At 42.5% G+C, this 22,571-nt stretch overlaps 1 protein-coding gene across 7 annotated transcripts in view; it reads right to left on the bottom strand.

Moving 5' to 3' along the window:
* hspa12a (heat shock protein 12A) overlaps nt 1-22,571 on the bottom strand; it is a 158,755-nt gene that overhangs the window by 15,843 nt on the left and 120,341 nt on the right. For 6 of the 7 annotated variants that reach the window (XM_037123841.1, XM_037123838.1, XM_037123839.1 and 3 more), the window contains 4 exons: nt 20,908-21,012; nt 20,496-20,612; nt 13,591-13,762; nt 7,243-7,329 (listed from right to left, as the gene is read on the bottom strand). In XM_037123841.1, the coding sequence (XP_036979736.1) occupies nt 7,243-7,329; nt 13,591-13,762; nt 20,496-20,612; nt 20,908-21,012 (481 nt within the window). The remainder of the gene's footprint in view (nt 1-7,242; nt 7,330-13,590; nt 13,763-20,495; nt 20,613-20,907; nt 21,013-22,571) is intronic. The other variant, XM_037123842.1, reaches the window with a different exon arrangement.

Below are 22,571 nucleotides of genomic sequence, written 5' to 3'. Positions count from 1 at the left end.
CATTGATTTCATCATTTTTTCTCCATGGGGGTGTAGGTTTTCTTTTTATTGTTTTTGTTAAAAGTGGAGCTACTGAGTCCATAGTTGACTTCAGTCTACTGTTAAAATTATCAACGATGAAATGACGAGATGCAGGTAAAATTTCAGCAGGAGTGCTCTGTAAAATCCCCATGAAATTTGCAGCCACTTCAGTTGGATAGTGCCTCCTCACTGTTCTCACTTGGGCCTCCTCTTGGTTAAAACTGGTCATGTTAAAAAATACACAGTAGTGGTCAGACACCGCCAGGCCTGCAACAGAGGACACACGGATGGACAGGCCATGGGTTAGAGCACTTCAAGCTGTAATATCAAGCTCGCGAAGCCGTAACAAAAAAAAAAGTTTCCAGGCCTCCCCATTCCTGTTTGCAAGTGTGGGATTTTGCAGGCCATAACATTGGTTGACATTAGTGATTTTTTCCATAGAGTTGTATTAGTGAGTCCCGAATTTCAAGATCTTGAAATTATGGCTGGAGTTAGACACCAAGAATGGGTGAAGTTCACTAAGCAACCACCAGATGGCGCCATTGTGCCAAAAGGGAGGCCATGAGTACCACCTTTGAAGCCATAATTACAAGGAAAGTTGCAGACCTACAGACCTCCAGATTCCTCCCTCTCTGTGTGGGCTACACTTCCCCAGCCAATGTGCTGATGGAGTGTAATGATTATGGGGATGGGTGAAGTGTTAGTGAGACTATGAGGTCCAAGTCCGGTGTTGTGGATATGGTGGTCAGAGGTGGAACTGAATGAAAAGGAGCCAGGACCTGGGGGACATCAGTCAGTGGTGTGCAGAGCAGCTGGTGCGGGTTTGGGAAGATTAGCATGCTATACGCCAGGTTGGCTGACCTCGCCTGGTGGGGAGAACGGGAGGAGTGCCAGCGCACTGCGTCCCTGACGAGCCGCTTGCGCTGGGATGAGGAGTGAGACTGCGGAGGCGGACTGCCCCGTGTTGGACATCCACCTGCTGGAGGGCAGCTAGCCGTGAGTGGAAGGAAGGCTATGGTGTCCGTCAACGGGGGCATGATGTCTGTGGCCACAGGAACAGGTGGTGTCTCCTGGTGCGGGTCCCAGGCCGCCGGCTTCTCATTCACGGACAGAGCCGCGTACTTGTTGGAGAGCTGTAGGCTCGGGGTAGAAGGAGCCCCGCCATGAATCCCGCTCGGAGCCCTTGTCCACCCGCGGACGACCACTTCGGTCCAGGGGGTCCCCCTATTTGGAGTGGAGCAAGCAGGCTGCCGACCAGAGGAGGACGGCTCCCAGAGAACTGTGTGCCCGAGTGAAGAGGTGGTGTTTTGTGGTGCTAACTCACCGGCCTGTGAGGTCTCCAGCCAGCTGGTCAATGCCGGGAAACGGGACCTGAGGGTGGTCAGCAGGGAATCTTTCGTCTGCAGCTCGTTCAACATCTGTTCAACGTCCTCAAGAAGGTCAGCGATCTTTTTGAATGCCAGGTGAGTCGGCAATGTCCAGTGTTGACATGGCAGCTCACCGGGCCTTTCTTTAAAAACTTAAAATTCAAGATTCAAGAAAACTTTATTTATCCCGAGGGAAACTGTCGTGCAACAGTAGTAAAACAAAGTGAGAAAGGAATACAAAAGTAATAAATAATGGTAAAGTAATAAATAAACAAGTTACTAAGTACACAGAATGCAATCCAACAGTGAGCAGCATAAAACTGAAATAAAAAGTACACAATAAGATAGAATAAAGTGACAAGTGGTATAAAGTGAAAAAAATAGTAAATTTAGCAGCAGCATGAAATAGCAGCAATTTACTAAGTCCAGTGCAGGAGATTTACAAGGTCCAGTGCACACTCATTAAGTGATGGAAGTGATAGGGAATGATATTGATTTGATTTGGCTCAGGTGACAGTGTCTCCACTGTCCCTCCCGCGACCAGAGGTGGATGCATTTAACAGTCTGATGGCCTGAGGGAGAAAAGACTTCCTCAGGCGCTCCATGTTACATCAGGGTGGGATGAGTCTGCTGCTAAAGGTGCTGCTGTGTGAGTTTAGCACCTGGTGGAGAGGGTGAATGTTGTTGTCCAGGATACTATGCAGTTTGCACAGCATCCTCCTCTCAGACATCACCACCAAAGAGTCCAGTTGGACCCCCAGGACGGAGCCAGCCTTCCTGATGATCCTACTGATCTTGTTGGCGTCTGCTGCCCTCAGCCTGCTGCCCCAGCACACAACCCCATAAAAGATGGCACTGGCTACCACCGACTGGTAGAACATCCTCAGCATGATGTTGCAGACACTGAAGGACCTGAGTCTCCTCAGGAAATAGAGTCGGCTCTGGCCCTTCTTGTACACAGCCTCTGTGTTCTTGGCCCAGTCCAGTTTGTTATCCAGGTGGACTCCAAGGTATTTGTAATCCTGGACCACCTCAACAGTCACACCTTTGATGGAGACTGGTGTGTGTGCGGCTTTCCTCCTGCGGAAGTCCACCACCAGCTCCTTTGTCTTAGTGGTGTTAAGATGCAGATGGTTATTCTCACACCAATCGACGAAGGAGTCCACAACGCCCCTGTACTCCTCCTTCTCCTCACTGATACAGCCAACAATTGCAGAGTCGTCCGAGAACTTCTGCAGGTGGCAGGTCTCAGAGCGGAACTGAAAGTCCGAGGTGTACAGGGTGAACAGAAATGGTGAGAGAACAGTTCCCTGTGGTGCCCCGGTGCTGCTGACCACAGTATCAGACACACCGTCCTGCAGTCTGACATACTGTGGTCAACCTGTCAAATAGTCCGTGATCCAAGAAACCAGGTGAGGGTCCACCCGCATCGCCGTCAGTTTGCTCCCGAACAGGGCAGGCCGGATGGTGTCGAACGCACTGGAGAAGTCAAAAAACATGATTCTCACAGTGCTTCCTGATCTGTCCAGATGGGTGCTGGTGCGGTGGAGCAGGAAGATGATGGCGTCCTCCACTCCTAGTTTCTGCTGGTAGGCGAATTGAAGAGGGTCCAGTGACGAGCTGACCAGGGGCTGAAGAAGTGAGAGGATCAGCCTCTCCAGAGACTTCATCAGGTGGGACGTCAGTGCCACCGGTCTGTAGTCGTTGGGGGTGCTGGGACGCGTCTTCTTCGGTACTGGAACCAGGCAAGATGTCTTCCACAGCACAGGGACCCTCTGCAGACTCAGGCTCAGGTTGAAGATGTGCTGCAGGACTCCACTCAGCTGGGATGCACACGCTTTGAGGACCCTCGGGCTGACACCGTCGGGACCTGCTGCCTTGCCTGGGCGGAGTCTGCACAGCTCCTTCCTCACCTGCTCTGCCGTGAACGTCAGTGTGCCATGTGTGTTGGTGGGGGTGGGGGGAGATGATGGTGGGGTAGAGAGGACAGGTAGGGTGAAGTCCGGAAAGAGCTGTGTGGGAGGGGGGACAGCAGGGCCAGAGGTTTGGAGGTGGGTGGATGTGGAGAAGCTGGGGGAGGGGTAGTTCGGAGCCCTCTCGTCAAATCTATTGAAGAACAGATTCAGCTCGTTGGCACGTTCAATACCCCCCCTGTTGTCTGGCTTCCAGGTGGTTTGTAGCCCGTGATGCTCCTCATGCCGTTGTTCTGCTGGAGTTTGTGTTCCAGCTTCTCCTGTAGCTGTCTTTACCCTGTTGGATCCTCTCCTTAAGCTCCCCCTGGACCCGCCTCATCTGCTCCCTGTCACCATCTCTGAAGGCCCTCTTCTTCTCATTCAGCAGGGCCTTAATGTCTCTGGTGACCCACGGCTTGTTGCCTCCTTAACATTGGCGTACAGCAGGTCCAGTGTCCTGTTTTCCCTGGTGGGACAATCCACAAACTGCTTGAAGGTGGGCAGTGTTGCAGCCAGAGTGACATGGTTGAAGTCCCCAGATATCGCGATGAATGCGTCTGGGTGACGTGTCTGTAGTCCCGCGATGACGCTGTGTGTGACGTCACACGCGAGCGCAGCATTTGCCATCGGAGGGATGTAAACAACCAGGAAGATCACGTGTGAGAACTCTCGCGGCAGATAATATGGCCGCAGACTCACGGCCAGCAGTTCAATGTCCGGGCTGCACACACGCTCCTTAACCGTAACATGCCCAGGATGACACCACTTGTTGTTAATAAGAATAGCAAGTCCCCCACCTTTCTTCTTGCCACTCTCACGGTGTCTCCTGTCCGCCCGAACAGTCTGAAAGCCGTCCACCGTGACGTTAGAGTCCGGGATGTCCTCATGGATGTCCTCATGGAGCCACGTCTCCGTGAAACACAATCCAAATGTCCAAATGTCCGATGATTAAAAAACCTTTCAAAACCACAAATGTTGTCTTGTTGTACTCTGACAACACAAAACAGCTGGATCCAGGCACAACAGCACTGCCAATCAGTGAGGAGGAGCGACGTTAGCTAGCTAGGAGCAACGTTAGCTAGCTAGCTAACCAGTCAGTAGTGTGCTCCTAATGCTCTAATTCAGGCCCCTAAACAATCCATCCAAGGCCATCTAACACTCCTGTTAAATCAAATTTAGCACAGCCTTAATGACCCTCAGCCACAATATTCAGCCCTCTGTCCTCTCTCAATTCCTCCCATCTTGTTCGCTCTCGAACACGATAACTCACTCAGCTGCAGACACAGATTCACTATTTTACTCCCTAACTGATGAATCACACCTTTGTATAAAGTTGAGGGACTTTTGAGAGACAGGTTTTAAAAGGAATGTAGTCCAAGTATGCAACCACACACCCCAAAAACTGCTCAGGAATGACCTGAGGAATATGACAAAGAGCCCAATGTTTGGACATGGACCCCAAATTCCCCAGATCCCAATTCGACTGAGAATCTTTGGGGCGTGCTGAAAAAAAGTCTGATCCATGGAGGTCCCAACCCCCAACCCACAGGACACGAAGGACCCACTGCCAAAGTCCCTGTGCCAGAGACGACAGAACACCCCCAGAAGTCGTACGCCCATGCATTGATGGATCAGAGCTGTTCTGACAGCGCAAGAGGAAAGATGTAAATGCAGGTGGTTTTACTGTTGTAGCTCATTGGTGTACATTTGCAATATCTGCACCTGGCAGGATGAATCTGTGGTAGAACATGCTCCTGAGCTGCCTCACTTTGGTATAGAGAGTATGACAGGGGCTGTCCTGATAGCTTTCAGCTTTCCTCTCATCTTCTCAGTCACTGCCTCCACACTGTACAGTTCCATCCCCAACACAGAGCTTTCCTTCCTGACCAGCTTATTCAGCTTGTTTGTGCCAGAGCTGCTGAAGGCACCTCTCCTTTCCTTTCCTCTCCTGTACAGGCTGTTACTGTTTTCTGACCAATCCAGTATGTTTTAATTATGTCCAGTATGAACCCCTGGGAAGGGTTCACCATCTCCACTGTGACCCCATTTGTTGCAAGAGGGGTGTGGGGGCATCTTCTGTGGTGGAGTTCCACCAGTTTTCCTGGTGTTGAGCTGTAGCTAGTTCTTGTCACACCATTCAACAAAGTGCACAACTAGATCTCTGTACTCCCTCTCCTTATCGTCTGTGCTGCAGCCAATAACAGAGGAGTCATCTGAGCACTTATACAGGTGGCACATTCCCGGGATGAAGTTAAAGGTATAGTGGGTAAACAGACACAGACCAGTACAGTTCCTTTGGTGTGCCAGTGTTGCTACCACACCATCACCATGTCAGAAAAGCAGCATTGCAGCCTGACATGATGCAGCCTGTCTGTCAGATAGTCAGCTGGAGTGACTGGGCAGGGCCGAAAGCACTGGAGAAGTCAAAGAACATCGTTGTCAGCCTGATATGCGAACTCCTGAGCGTCCAGGCAGTTTCATACCAGGGGCCTGAGGTGCCACAGAACCAGTCCCTCTAAGGTTTTCATAACATGACAAGTAAAACCCACAGGCCTGCAGTCATTGGGGGCACTGATACAGGGACCATGAAGAATGTCTTTCAGATCTTTGCCAGCTGCTTTGCACACACTTGGTAGTCTTCAGGAAAGCAGGAGAGGAAAACAGAAGGGAGGTAGTGATGAGGTAGGTTTACTCTACTAGCTTTCAAAAAGCACCACTTCCACTTGTGTTCAAATAATGTTTCACTTCAAGTACAACTGAAATCACAGTTCAAATGTTACAACCATGTCACTGGTTTACACTGTACACGTGTTTGTTACATACATGTGGGGGCACATAAGGACTTCAGGAACTAAGATTATTGAAACGTAACCCATTATTACATGATCATTACAGGTGAGTACAATTGTAGTGACACATTATAACCTCTGTTTCCCTGAGGGAGACGAACAAAGTTATTGCACATGCAGTATTACATAGCATGCCCCTGTATGGTCTGACTGAAGACACCTTTTTTTTCCACACCTTTAGGCAGGTGACCTGTGATGTCATATGAGGTCCTGGAAGGCATAGGATGATATGAACACCTTTTGTCATGATTATGTGGGCCAAAATAATAACGATTAAAGACATTATCTTAATAATCATCAAAATATGTTTAAAACTCTTAAGATGGCACTAAAACACACTGACAACACATCAATTCCCATGTGCCCATGTGTCGGACATTTACGTGTCTGACCTGTAAAGCTCAAATTAAAATTCTGTAAAGAATTTTGATGTGTTAAAAACAATGCACTTTAGATTTTTTTCACAGCATGGTTTATTCATTTTCACAGTTGAAACAAAACACAACACATTAAAGTAAAGGAAAAAAATATGCACCTTTCAAATCTTTGAAGTATGTTGTCAGTTTGACTGTCTGAAATCCCCCCCTGCTTAAAGTGAAACTCTCGCCAAAATGCAACCTAGGCTTTTTTTTTGTGAATGTACCCGAGTCATAACTTTGTGTAAAAGCATAATTATGAAGATCAATCACAGTTCCACAGCTGCTCTTCTTTGAGCACAGTCGCGCAGCAGGGCAACCAAGAACTGCATATAGTGATAACATTAGTTACATTACTACTGAATACAACATATTGAGTGTTGGACATGTATTCATGCCCTGCAACGCAGCCAGGCATTGCCTTTGATGTCTTTTTGTTAATATGACATTTTATACAGATCTCTAGGTTGTAACAGTAACCCAAAACACAACATGCTCTCTATCTACCAGAATCTTATATCTAAAGCTAGTACCAAATATGACAGATTGGCAGCGCAGGAAACAGTGAGAATGTTTACCATAGAGGGATAGGGAAATGCAATCATAACAGATGAGTAAAAGAAGAGAAAGACTCTACCTTCTTCCAGCTCCGACCAAAGCTCCCCTATGACATTTTCCACCAAAAAGGTGCGGCTCTGCCGGTTGCGCCGAACATGCTCCTTTGCTGGTTGTTAACAGAGAGAGAATCTTGTGGTGAGTGTAATGAAGGCGTGAAGCTTTGCTGTGTGAAGTTGTGTGGCTCAAATGCAGTGGTGAGTGAGGCAAGTGGCAGGCTGCGATGCACATGAATCCAATACAGTGAGCAAGTCCAATTTCAAAGTTATTCAGTCAGCAATGTTTATTTCAAGACCAACTGAATCTAAGTGAGCAGATCATTTACCTGTTGAAGACAAATACATGATTATGAATCAGTAAAAAGATCAAATCCGTGCCTTTGTGAATATCCCTCAAAACATGATGTCTAATTGTTTTGCTCACTGTGAGAACATGCAGTGAAAGCTTAAAAACATGAAAAAGAACATAAAGACTCATACGATATGTTGGGCTTTAGTCTGCTTCTCCATGCATCTCCCATAGGCTGCAAAAAAAACAAAATGTGGCACCAAGGATGTTGGAATGATAAGCAATGTCCCATCCTTTTTTTTTTTTTTTTTTTTTTTTTTTTTTTTTACAGGTTTCTTGATAAAACCATGCCAGAAAAGCCACATGATGAAAACTTTAACTCTGAAGGATCATATTTCTGCAGTTTCGCTCCATTTGACAAACATTTTCTAAAAATAACACTTACACACTTATTTTTGACATCACCTGTCAGGCCCTAGATGCCATCTGAATTACTTACAGGCTAGGTTAAGGGGTCATCCTTGACTGAGTTGGTTTTCTTATATTACCACCAACCGTTGGTTTATTCTTGGCTTGGAGTCGCAGAAGGTAATTGTGAATTGTGAGTTGTGATGTATGAGCTACAGGTGTTAAAGTTTAGATTGTATGCTTGTTGATTGGCTGATGCATCCACTTGCAAGTGTCTGAACAAAGAAAGGACTGCTCTCTGTTGTAGTCATACCTGTTTTCCAGAAATTACCAAGACAAAAACATCAACAGGATTATACTTATTTAACAACCACAATCACCTGCCACATACTATTTAACCTTTAGTACAGTGAGGCCATGTAAACTGAGGTGGACTACCTAACACCAGAAAGAGCTGGCCAAAGTAAATGTCAGTGGGACATTTCTTCCTACATAGAGGAAAGACTTACAGAGGAGTAAGGACAACTCTCAAACTCTTATCAGGACTGCAGAGGGTATGAGAGATGTTTACAGTTAACATTACATCAGCCTTTTTATGTCATCCCAACAAAATCGTGTGAATGCACAGCTGTTTCATTACAAAATGATAAAATTAACAATATATCACAGCAAATGTATCCCTGCTGCTCTGCTCTCTCAAGTTATAAACATAGTTTTGAATAAATTATCGCTGCAATCAAACACATTAATCTGAAGTTCACTTCTGATGTTGTTCTCTAACACTTTTGTAAGACTCACTAATTAAATCATCTCTGAAATTCATGTCATTAATAGAAATTAGGGCGCTTATATAGGGTGATAATTACATTTTATAAAAAGGACACCATCAAATGGAAGTCTTTGTAATGAAGAACTGTTTTAAGTCTATTTAAATTGTAACTTGAATTGATTGATTTATTAAATGTGAACAAATTCATTAAATTGACTTCTTATGATGACAGCAATTTATAAATGGGCTAAAACAGCAGCTGACCGAAAAATATCACCTTTTTACTGGGTGGAAGAATGTTAAAGATCCCATATTATGCTGTTTTTCATCAATTTCACACAGCTGTCAGAGGTCCAACCACTCTGTATTCAATATGCATTGCCCCAAACCCATTCATGGTCCTGAATATCAGCTGTCTAAAAGTCACTCTACAGAGCTCTATTCAGAGCAGTCTGTTTCTGTTCCTATGGCTCGCAGAGATTTTTTCGTTCAACCATACCAGTTTGACCCAGAATGGGACCCAGAAGGAGAGGCTCCTGAAGAAGTACAGAGTCTGTGGCTGCAGCAGGACGTTTCAGAATGGTCAGTGTGTCTGTTTAATGTTAGTTTGTTAGTATGTGTTGTTGCAGTTACTACCATGAAGCTAATGGCTAACAGCTAGAGAAAGCTGTGTTTGTCTCCAACTCCAGTCTGCACGTTTCCAGACTTTGTACTATGACAACCAAGCTCCATTGCAATATCGTTAACATTAAACTCGCTTCAAATGCCATTGCATAGCGGACTGAAGCGGAGCTAACTAGTTAGCTGATTTCCAGCTGACTTCACCATACTCGTAGGCAACTATAAATACTATTAAACCACAGCGACACTTCTCAGTGGCTCAGGTGCAGTTGCTGGGTCCGGTATGGTTTGAACTGATCCTTTTACGAGGGTCAGTGTCGAGGCAAAGCCAGCTTTGTACTGACCCTCATTACTGAAGCAGTCCGATGTGAAGCGATTAGCACACACACACAAGTTAACGAACCGCAGCCGGCACGTTGTCTTAAAATATGAAACGCAACCACCGTCTCTTCTGTTGTTCTGTAGCTGGGACAGAATATAGACACTTATGTTGATTTTTACAGCCAACAACGGAGCTATTTGCGTGCCTAGCTCTGAGCAACGACATTGTGAAACACTGCTACCTGACCACAGGACACCATGAACTTCGCCTCAGGGATGAACGCCCGCCTCTCAGATATCTCATATCACCACGCAGAGGAGGTCGGCCTATGATAATAGCCCTTTTTAGATAGAAAAGTTGGCACGTTTGGTCCAAGGTAAGGGCGGCAATGTGCCGGCCTGTCTTTCTAAAACCGAGGCGTAATATTCCTCCTTTTCCAAAAGCCGCCTCTGAGGTAGGCGTAAACACGTGACGTGACGTGAAGCTCGAAGTTGGGCTGTGAACAGTGACATAGAATTTGTCTTCAAAATAAGAGCTTTACATTGCAGCCCATAGTTTAGAACTAGGTTCCTAGCGGGGGGCTTTTAATTTGAAAGTAGCGACCGTCCTTAGCTTGCTGACACAACAACAAGCTAACACAACCAAACAGCTACAGAGACCGAGGAGACGCTGCATCTCCTGGATCTCTGCAGCTGTCCAGTTGTTCATCTTTATGTCCGCGGATGAAGTGATGGACTGACTGCTGTGATCAGCTGTTTCTTGGTTTTAAAACTCCCCGGCTGTGGGTCGCACAACAGCGCAGGTCATTGACACCTCTGCCCACCTCACTCAGAGGCCGGCACATTTCTGCCTCGATTTTAGATAGCAGGCGAGGTGGAACTAAGTGTACCCTCCGAGGAGGAAAATCGGCGGACCAAAACAGACCCCCAATTTGCCGGCCTCTGTCTAAAACCATGGAGTGAGCTGCTAAGAGGACAAGCAAATTAGCGGCTTTATGATCTGTATAAAAACAGCTACTGACTCCTTTTGATATGTAACGAAAGGAGCAGAGTTTGAACAGTCTGTAGGAGCGCCGTGTTACCAGTGGGTGGGCTGCAGAGACCATGCAGGAATTGCTTGTTTTTCTCATTCTGGGAGTTGGCAGGCTCAGGGAAGATTGGCTTATATATGTAGAGACCAGAGAAAACCTGTTTTTTATGATATGGGACCTTTAATGTTAATTATAAAGAGCAGCTAAAAAAGGCAACAAGAATGCTGAGCTTTCAAGTTTCATCAGGAGTCAGAAATAACACAATGAAGAACATTATGTGTAGGTGAGTAGCTAAAAGCACACACACGAGGGGCAGCCATTAACTGCACACTGCTGGTAAAAATGTTGATCAGCCACAATCAGAGTTACACGTACACTGTACAGTCAAAAAGTTGGACAAGCTGATTGAACCACTGCACTGTGATGAGCAGGGGTTGGGATTGGAGCAAGTTGGAAGATGGATAACACTGTATGCTTATAAACGAGTCGTAGTGCTGTTATTTGCATGAACACTAACCAGAAACACCTTGTTAAAGTGTGAAGTCAAATGAACAGCTACATCAATACATTGTGCTCAACTTTTATTTTGGAATGAAATGTCATTTCATAAGTCGTCATTCAAATCATTTGGCTTAGTAGTTGCTTATTGTGTCCATAGGCCTAGTCATTATTCATATCTCTGAAAAGGAGCTTATGACTTCACCTGTGTCCATGTGTTGGTTGCTTCATCAGCTCACATCACACACATAACATCACAATTTCCACCAAACTAGGATGGAGGATGGGTCTCAGCCCAGAACAGAACTTTGGTCGAAAAGAGGACACATTTCTGGCACTAATTCATTGTCTAGCTGTTCCTTGTTTAAAGGAACAGGCAGGCCATAGAAGTGGAGAAGGGGCCAGACACTGGATGATGTTCATTATAACAGCCTCCTGTACTGCACTCAATGGCTCTCAATGTGCTTGACAGGAAACCAAACACCCATCAACACTGTCGCTGTCTGAGAAATCAAAATTTACTGAGGTGACATCTTTTGCACTTTACAGATGCTTGTCTTGTCTGTAAAACTAACCCCAACACATAGTTTGGTTCCTCCACACCTTAGTTGTTTCGAAAACCGAAAACAGCTGATGACAGACACACTAGGTCTGAGGCATGAGGGTTTTATGAATATGTGTGAAGAGGACTGCCTTTGGACATCAGCATTTGTAATAGGAGCAAGTCTCACATGAAACCATGAGTCTTCCATCGCTTATCAGAAACTGTCAAACACAATGTTAATTGAAATCAATTTAAAAGTCATATGACAATACATTGTTAGTCATTCACTGTTCCTGAGGCATGCTTGTTTTGTGTTTTATTAATTGTTGTCCTTGTTTTCAGGTGTTTTATTTGTGTTAATGCTCCATTTTTATGTCCCATTTCAAATGAATTTCATGCGTCTGTTCTTGCTGTCATTAAACTGAAATGGCTGAAATTAGCCAGGTTGACTAAGCTTACACATTTAAGGAAATGTTTTTAATGTGCAATGTCCTGTACCACTTAACTGTATAATGAATAAAAAGTACAAACTCAAAATTAATTGGTCAGACAGGTTTCTCTAAGCCAAGATTAAGGCATCTTATCCTCATAAAGAGGGGCATCAGCACCTTCGGGTCTTCAACACGAGTAAAAACATTCACAAGGGACTAGAAAAGAAAGAATGAAAAACAGAAAAAACTGAGCAGGGAAAATTTTCCTTTTATGTGGCTGTCTGCTTTGGATGACAAAAACCAGCCTGTTGAACAAAGAGATATAGTGGTTGTCTTTATAGACAGGCTAAGAGTTTTCTTTTCCTTTTCTAAATCCATATTTTTGGTGGTGTTTGATTGTGTTGAATGAAAAAAAAAGGGAAGCGGAGTTGGACATTTGCTGTTGCTGCTTCATTTGCTTGTCAATTACACTTGGCAGTTCAGGTTTAGCTCTGAAGCATTATGTCTATCTTTTCACATTACCAAAACTGTGTGATCAATTTGCAGGGAGGGAATAATGACCAAAGACAAAGTAATACATTCCAATTTCTATGTTAACTGATTGCTACAATTATCCTTTATTAACTATTAACCCTACAAGTGATATACTGGATTTACTTAATCCTTCTATTATACATAATTATCATTAGATTTCAGTGTGGGTCATTTTTGTAAATTTGCATCTGAGAAATAGCTCATTTCAACTGTAAAAGCTCATTTTACACCTTTTATTAAGAAATGTTACCATCTTTTAGCAAGCAAATGCAAAGTTCATTGTACTAAGAACTGCACAGCACTGTCATGTCCTTTAGATGGATTGGTGTTCACTGCATTTTTAAGTGTCATAGCTGAACACTGATGTAAAAGATCAACTCTCTGATTTTGTTATTTTTCCATTTCTACCTAGTTGCCTCCCTGCTCCCTACAAATGTACTGAAAATCAACACGGCATCAAACTCAACACCAGCATGGAGCTGGGAGAACATGTGGTCCTTCTGTTGAAACCAGGGATGTGAAAAATTTATTATTGAGCTCTAATTATAAATCAAGATATGCTTTGGCAGAGGAGACTCTTGAAAAGAAGCAAAAGCAATTTGAAACGATATCATAAATTAAAAGTAATGTGCCTTTGAACACCCATGCATTTTCTATCTGAATTCGAAAAGAAAGCCTTGTTACTATGACCAGGATACACTGCTGTATGGAAGAACAAACAATCAGCAGGAGGAATAACAGTGTGTTACAGTGCAATGTCAATAAAAATGTTGCCATAATCTAGACAAACTGACACATGCACATTCAGACAGTACAGGGGTGATGAGTACTGTTCAAAGTAGCATGGAGTCAGAGGTTATGAATACCATACGAAAGCATCACTATGGCATTAGAATATTTTGATGTCAGTGTTGATGGGATCTACCTTGGGTGATTCCACTCCCCACGTTGTCAGTGGGACTGAAGCCGTTCTGGGTGGTGTGGGTGCCAAGGTCCACCATCTGGTGGAGGCGGAGTTTGCGGCAGTAAATTGAAGCAGCTTCGGGTTCTAGGGAGATGATCAGCTGTTCTGGGTTTTCCCGGGCCACCAGAGCAGCCTACACAAAGGAGGAATACAGACAAGAAAAAAAAGCTTTAATATAAACTTTGGTTTTCTTTTAGTGAAAGGTTACCTTACCATGTTCTAATCATAATTTTAATACAAAATGTCCACAATACTGTCTAACACAGTATGTCTGAAGTTCTGTGGTCTTGGTTCCGGGGCACTCAGACCGAATGCGAGGCAAATTATTCATGCATCTAGATTGCAGCAGCAACACAGGATGTGTTCAGACGCAGAACTGATTGATGGTTGCCCATATTTTGGCAGTGCTCAGATTCCAACACATAATCACTGCAGTTACATGTATAAAAGGGAAGAAAAAAGACAAAAGAAAGATAAAAATAAATACACTTTGTGCTCAAACTTAATGTAGCAGAGGGAAGGATGTTGAGTAATCAGCCAGTGGGTAAAAGTAGCAAAATAGGAGGGTCCAGAGTAACACTAACACTACTATTTCATCATATACACTGATCTTAATTATTGTTTTTTTCTAATGAGTCACAGTATGTTCATCTATTCATATCTAAAACAATTCAGGCCTAATTTAAGAATGAACACTGACTTTTTTACACACAAACAATCAGAAAATTACTAAATGACAGGTTCAGTGTAAACCATGGATAGAATGTGTAATGTGAAAAAATATAGTAAGTTAACTTTATAAAATGTGTTTGATTATACATTTGGTATTATAACTGCAAACATGTCTATAACATTATAATTGATTTCTTTGATGTGATTTGGGACATTTGACATTAGTTTGCATAAATGGTCACTGGCAGCAGAATATGAAAGCATTCTAGAACATTCGAACTGTTATAACATTCCAGTGTGAAGCTGAAGCACAGCATATATTCACCTAATATGAACGCCAATCTACAAATATTAAAATAACTTTTGCAGGAAATATAATGCTGACTGAATTATGTTTTCTGTTAAGATGATGAAGAAATACTGTTAATTAACGTACCTGAATCGTATTCACTTTTCTGCCAAAATAAGTAATCCTGTAATACGCTTTCCACTAAAAGTAAGTACAGCATTGTAAAACATTTAGTGGTTTTGTAAAAGTTCTGGATTAATAGAGAAAACTCAGCAGTGACTTGAGACATTGGGTTTCAATCGCGACCTTCCCAAACATTAAGAATAGTGCTTTTCATGCCTAAAAGTAACCACAAACAGGAGTCTGGACAAGATCTGGACTCTGCTGTGACTGCTGTGTATATTTGATTCACTCAAAGAAACGTCTCTGTATATAATCCAGGCAGAGATTAACGTCATTCAAGTGCATAATAGTTATGAACATAATTAAGTCACATACAAACATAATTTTTAGGAGTTGCATGAATATGACAAAAGTTAAAAAACGCAGTGTAAAACAATGTATTAATTTCTGCAGTAATTGAGTCCAAGCTTCTTTGTGGCGTAAAAGGGATATGCAGTGCTTTCAGTTGACTGAATAATGCTTACTGCGCATTGATACAGAGTCACTTTTCTCCGTTATCATGCTCGCATTATTGCGAAGCAAAGGCCAAAATGCACACTCTAGTAATCACAACTTAAAAGTAGTTATTGAAATCAACAATTAATAAAGCTTTAGAAAGTAGTCAGCTGCTTGTCTGACAGCCAGCTCTTGTAGAAATGACTGTGTTTGGGGAATTAATATAAAGGATCCTGGAAACACACCCAGATAGCTCAGTCACTTGGTGATGTGAAAATCGCCATCTGCTACACATGTTTAACACAGACATTTACTTGAGGAATAAGTCAGCTGACGTTTACTGATAAATCCAAAAAAATATTCTTTTCAGTAAGAAAATAATTAGCCAAGCCAATAACTCCAATGATATTTCATCAGAAAATTTATATTCATGCAAGGAATCATTTTTGTCACACAAAGAAAGGTGCCAATTTTTACAAATGGAAGATATCTCTTTTTGAACAAAATAGTTCTTGTTTTAATATCACCAGTTTATGGCATTGATTTTGAAAGAAAGTTTTCATTGTGCATTTTTTCACATTGCAATACAGAAGCCTGTTTAAAGTGATCATAAACCAAACAACTAATCAGTGTTAATAGTATGCCATGCTAATAATAAAGGAGTGATGACAATATAATACTTTGAATTGCCTAGATGTAATTATGCAGTAATCTACACAAACCGAATGGCATGCAGCAGATGATAGAATGCTCATTACAACCATAAGAGATTTGTGACTTAACTTGGACATGTTGATGATGGTCATGGTAATTCTAAGTGCTGGATGGTAGTCATGTTGTTTCAGTTTCTTGAAGCCATTTCACCTCTCATCTAAGAGGCTTCTTCAGTTCTAACTAACTGGTGGGGAGTTGGCAGGCTTTTAAACCCTGTGTGGGAGTGACTTTACAGAGTCAATGAGGACACATGTGGGTTGTTGATCCAACCAGCCTTAAAGTTGGTTGCAAGGGCTAGGTGAGCCCAGGTGTGAATGGTTGCTTAGCTGTCTGGGGAGGGACCTCAGCACTGCATTGTAAGTGGGTGATATGTAGGGGTGTCATAATTATCCAAATCCTCGATTCGATTTGATCTTCAAGTTTAAAATTGAGATTTGATTTGATTCTCAATCTTTTTGGTTGTTTTCTTCTTTAAGCACAGATGGCTATGCCATTTCTAGACTAGTCTAGTCTATGATCATTGGTGTTATGCCATGATGTATAATTACATTTTTTATTTTCAATTTATAGCCTACATGGTATAATGAATGATATAATCTCCATTATCCATTTGCAGTGTACCACACTAATGTCAAATTTAAATCATTACTTTGCACTCCACTGTGAGTTCAGTCATAGTCTGATTGCCAGGTCATGTGATTGGCCACGGCAACCTGATTTTGAGCTGCATTTCTCCAAAAGTTGACTGTGTCTTAAATTTTTCGGCACGCAGTGCCACAGCCAAAGCAGACTGCCTCCATTACGCACTTCATTTCGATCGATATCTGACTTACAATCAAAATTGAAACCCATGTGATTAGTCACGTCTTGGGCCATCTCCTCTCTTCAAAGATGGCCATTCTAGCTTGACATAGATGGACTGCTTTATTCCTTTCCTCTGTCTTCTCTGTCCACAATGTTTAATTGTGGCCACGACTGATCATTTTTGACACAAGTTGTCATAATACTGTTGGGACTGCCCACATGGTTCTGACATCTGAGCGGACTGCTCAACTGTGGCCTACCTCCACTAAGTGCACCAACCCTAACGTCCAGTAGGTGGCGCCTGCTTTTCACAGTCATTATAATCCCTTTCATATTACACATATGCCTCATGGTAGCACCACTACCTTTGCGGAACAATATTTTGTGTGAAGCCAACATTGTTGTAACTATCACAGTTATTCACATTTTTAAATTCAAGATACATGATTCAGCAAAACCAGAATCATCACTTCTGAATTCATGTCCATGCGTCACTCCTCCAAGACATGTTCAGCCAATTTTTGTAGATGAACAAAAATGAACTCCTCAATTCCCGTTCGGCCTTTGACGTCACCTTCCAAGAAATCGTGACCGCCATCTTACCCTGTCTCTTAGTTTATAATCATGGATGCTAATATAATGTGTTGTGATTGAGATCCTGACCAACCAAACATCCTGGAAAGTGACAAAGTTACGTTTTTCACACCAAATTACATAATTACATAATTACATAATCACCATCAGTAAACAGGACGCTGTCAGACTCCCTCGTGGGGACAGAGGCCGCTTTCTGGGGGAAAGTTCCCTGAAGTCTCAGTCGGGAGGGCTGATGATCATGGTGATTTATTTTCATCACAAACAGTTGCCGGTGACAGACACTGTTTTTTGGTTGGAAATGTGATGAAGAGTCAGTAGGAAAGGCGGGAGGACACACACGAGACAGACGCTTCTCCACGTTCAGCTGTGGTTACAGTTACAGTTACAGTTTGTACGTTACTTTTGTTTGGTCCTGTAATGTTGCGTTGTGGGACATTTCTCTCTATTTAGTTAAGTGAAGGACCTGTGCAGTTATCAGACTAGTCAGACCGACGCGCCCCCGCTCCACGCTGATACTACCTCCAGAGGCGGATCAGCGCCGGAGTGGAATTTCCCCCCTCTCCATATCTGAAACTTTCACACAGAGGAGGGTGTGGAGAATTGGCGCTGGACCCCTGCATACAAATGGCAGCGTGAATGGGGCTACGTGAATGGGGCTACTGTTTGAGTGTTCGAACCAATCAGAATAGAGATTTCACCCAGACTATGGCATATTTGAAAAGATATGATTTTATCCATGGGAACACATTGTTTTTTTATCTGTTAGATATGGTTTTGTCCATTTAATAACATCAGATAAAAATTAAACTTTGATAACTTGGTAATTAAAAATTCCGATTCATGATATATGAAAACAAAAGCTTTCTTTGAATCAAGAAAAAACAGCTCCTACCACTCCTCCGTTATCTAATTTAGCCTTAATATTTAGCCTTAATATGTTTCTTTAGACAAACTTTTGTACAATCAATAAAATAAGTATTAAATGCTGTTGCCAGTTCACTGGGATCATGTGTCACAGTTCCCTCTAAATGTAGTTTTAGTTTCCCTGTGAATTACTTTAAATGCTTACAGACTTCTTTGGTATTACGCTGTGCTTCACAAATAGCATTAATGAATGCTATTTGCCACAGTGTGGTATCTAATCACCTCTCAAGAACAACTTTATTCTTGAGGACATGGTCCCTTTGTTTCATCAGTGATTTATATTGTCAGTTATCCAAGGTAGATGGCTTCTTTGGCCTCCTTTGCATTTTATTTTTCTCAAAACACTGTGTGTAGTTGTTCGATGTTCCACCATGAAAGAACTACAGTTGTCATTAATACTTTTATGTACAAGTTGTTCATTCAAGTTGATTTCTTTAATTGCATTTACAAGATTGGGTGACTGATTTCCAGGAATTCCATACTGATCTGACCATGTCTACATTGATAGATAAAACCTCCTCTCAGTGAGATTTCTTACAATCAGAATCATATCAGACAATCCTGTGACCAGATTGTAAGATTTCTTCATCCTTCCTGGTCTATAGCGAAAGACAAATCAATAAGCGTCTCTGAGGAACAAATTATCATAGTTGGTCCTTCAATGACCTGTTGAAATTCTAAATTCCTTGCTACATGTTTTAGCTTTTGTCTTTTTGCTTTGTCACTTCAATTTATGTTAAAATCTTCAAATAAAATCATTTTATTATTAATATAATATACTTTTAGAAGGGCATTCAATTTCTAATAAAAACTAGTTGTTGCAGATGGTGGTTTATGAATTCCTATTATTGTGAATGACATTTTGGCTGAGAGATTTAATTTGAGAACAATACATTCCAAATCATCAAGACAGGGCAGCTGAATTTCACAATAAATAATACGCAGCTGCCCTGGCTATAAGTTCTGTCTTGTAAATATCTGCATGTTTTTATTTGATTTAACAACATTCCAAGATGTTGAGGCCAGGCTAACAGAAGACTTAGAAAGTTGTGAATTGCTCCAAACACACCTATTTGTAACATTCCACAGGTAAACAGGTTCATTGGTAACAGGTGATATTATCATGAGTGGGCATGAAAGCAGCATCCTCAAAAGGCTCAGTAGATCACATGCACCAATTTGTGAAACAAATGATTGTATGAAGGAGATTACTACATGGGTGTAACTACATAGTGTGTATATTTGATTAGTACTCAGGTCTCACACAAAGGAGTCAAAGACATTAATAGTGCAGAAGTGCAAAAAAACATTATAGATTTTATATCAAATTTCAGTACTGAGGTAGACCAGTGTACAGTAATGATTAATGGGTGCATTGATGTTGCGCTATTTATGAAAAATATGCTCAAATTATAACTTTGAATTTAAAACAATAATACATGAAAATGGTTGTCTTGCTCCTGCCCTGAAAGCTCTTGATTGAGATATGTCTTACTTCTGAAACCTTGTGTTAGCCATTTACACGAAAGACTGAACATAATATTTCACCATTAGGTTCTGTTTTGGGTCTCCAATTTTTCAGTCTTTGCTACGACTTCAGCCATGATCAGTAAGCATAATATTAATTTTCATTGGTATGCTGATCATGCCAATGACATAAGGCAATGATCCTGATGACATGGGTCACACTAATCCTTTCAGACCAGCATCTGACAAAAAAAAAAAATATTCCAAATTATCCAAGCAAAGGGAGCCACTGCATACAGTGCTTTACACAATCTCAACATATTACTGACCTGACATGATGGTTTGCTACAAAGAAATATTTTGCAAGTCGTCCTTGGAAACTCTTTCAAAAAGGGCAGGTACTTTCAAGAAATACTTGGCAGGCTATTGGGCTAACAATCTGTCTATCACGGTCCCATGTAGGCTTTGTTCTCACAAATAAATAGTTACACCATGGTAAACCACAATTTTAGTTCATTCTTAGTGGTTGTCCCTCATTACACTGTGTATGTCTCCTTGTGACTTTGTATTGATGACTCTCTACATTCCCCAACAAAGTGTGTAAGTGACTGTATGTCTGTGTATGGCAGTCGCGTTTGACTGCAGGTCCTGATTACTGTGAGGCTCAGCAGCAGCTCTGGGCATCATTTTACCCAGACATCATCATCAGATCTTCAGCCATTCTCAGTCACATTCAAAGCTCGAGTTAAGAAACAACTGTGAATGATGCTTCTCAGCCTACCTTATAGGCAGCTTCCCTCATGAACTGCTTTGCAGGCATTTTCCAGATGGCAGGAACAGTGATCACCCATCTCACATCATTGTTGTCAAACTCACCACCTGTCTGATCACTCAGCTCCTGCAAGGAAGAGTCAAGTACATCCAGCCAGTTAGAAAATTCATGGAAACTTACTTTGGTCCATTGTTTTCATTTATTATCCATCCGCTTACAGTGTAGGGCATGTTCCCTTATATTATATCACCGGGTATCACCTGCACAAGTCGGATTAGGTATTATTTAATACTATATTTAAATAAATCATTGGAATAGACTGTAATTGAGCCCAAATTCAACAGAATGTTGATTTAATGCTTAATGCTAATGTACTGTATGTATAAAACAAGAGAAGATCCACAGGTGCTGACAGAGTTACCTTTAGTGCTTGCTCCTTAAAGAAGGCCAATGCATATGCAAAGATATCCAGAGCTTTCACACGCTTCCCATTGGCTGCGTGGAGGTCTGTGTCGATGGACAAATTCTAATTGCAGGGAGAAAAAGTCAGAGTAAGAAGAACAAAAGAAGAACATTAAAAAAACTGCAGAAGAAGAGTACATAGACTTATTCATCATATTAAGAAACTCGTGGGGTTTTAATTTCCAATTGTGTTTAAATCAGACATACTGCCAAGGGCCAAAAGATGTAGAGTTTGGTCCGTCAGTTGGTCATCAATTAAATCATCAATCCAACATTTAAAGGAACTTGGGGCAGGATTTGTGAAAAAATAAACATTCATTTCAAGTATTCAAGTATTTTCATACTTGAGCGTTCAAAACCAAACAGAATGAGCCCACACACATTTGTGCACTGGTGCACAGTCATGTTGGAAGAGGAAGGGGCCCGCTCCAAACTGTTCCCACAAGGTTGGGAGCATGGAATTGTCCAAAATGTTTTGGTATCCTGAAGCATTCAATGTTCCTTTCACTGGAACTAAGGGGCCAAGCCCAGCTCCTGAAAAACAACCCCATACCATAATTCCTCCTCCACCAAATTTCACAGTTGGCACAATGCAATCTGAAATGTACCGTTCTCCTGGCAACCTCCAAACCCAGACTCGTCCATCAGATTGCCAGATGGAAAAGCGTGATTCATCACTCCAGAGAACGCGTCTCCACTGCTCTAGAGGCCAGTGACGGCGTGCTTTACACCATTGCATCCGACGCCTTGCATTGCACTTGGTGATGTGTGGCTTGGCTGCAGCTGCTCGGCCATGGAAACCCATTCCATGAAGCTCTCTGCGTACTGTACTTGGGCTAATCTGAAGGTCACATGAAGTTTGTAGCTCTCTAGCAATTGACTATCTCTCCATTGCCTTCAACAGGCTGTGTGCTGCATGATGTACTGCAATTTGTGGTCCGAATTTCCTGAGCAGTCCTGTGGACGTGACGTCAAATGGCGCTGAATGTGTGTTCTCGAGGGCTTGGAGACCGGATGAGGACAAGCGCGGTGGACCCGAACTACTGTTTGGGTAGTCATGGACTCTGCTACGGCCAGAAAACGACCCATCACCACACAAAGTCCACTAAAAAGTAATACCAAGAAGAAAACTAAGGTTTTATCAGTGGCAAGTCGTGAGTCTAAATGAATAAACATTGGATATGCATTCGACTCATGGAGGCAACTTCAACTTGAACTGGGACTGAAAACAGATGCTGACATGGTTAATTTCCTAGTAACCAGGTAAGAATACATAACAGGTCATTTTTAGAGCTTGATTTGAAAATCTTATGCGATCACCAAGGACTCAGAGTAAGCTAAAGTGCCAAGTAACGGCAGCTGCTAACGTGCAATGTGGCGTCAGCTGCTAACGTGCAATGTGGCGTCAGCTGCTAACGTGCTGTGTAACACTAAATAGTTACAGACTACTAATTTTCCACAGTCCTTTAGTCTGAAACCGAATAGTTAGAAATATGCCCCTTTATATATGGGACGGAAGCCCAACTGTGGGATCTGGGAGGTGACGCTGGCAGCTGGCTGTAGCAACAAGCTAACGGTTTGTTTGGGTCTGTGTCGTCATATTAGTCGCTAGCTACACACAGC

The sequence above is a fragment of the Acanthopagrus latus genome, chromosome 15, assembly GCF_904848185.1.
Source record: "Acanthopagrus latus isolate v.2019 chromosome 15, fAcaLat1.1, whole genome shotgun sequence".
Taxonomy (NCBI): Eukaryota; Metazoa; Chordata; class Actinopteri; order Spariformes; family Sparidae; genus Acanthopagrus; species Acanthopagrus latus.
The sequence above is the reverse complement of the archived record's forward strand: the minus strand, read 5'-3'. Positions and strand labels throughout refer to the sequence as shown.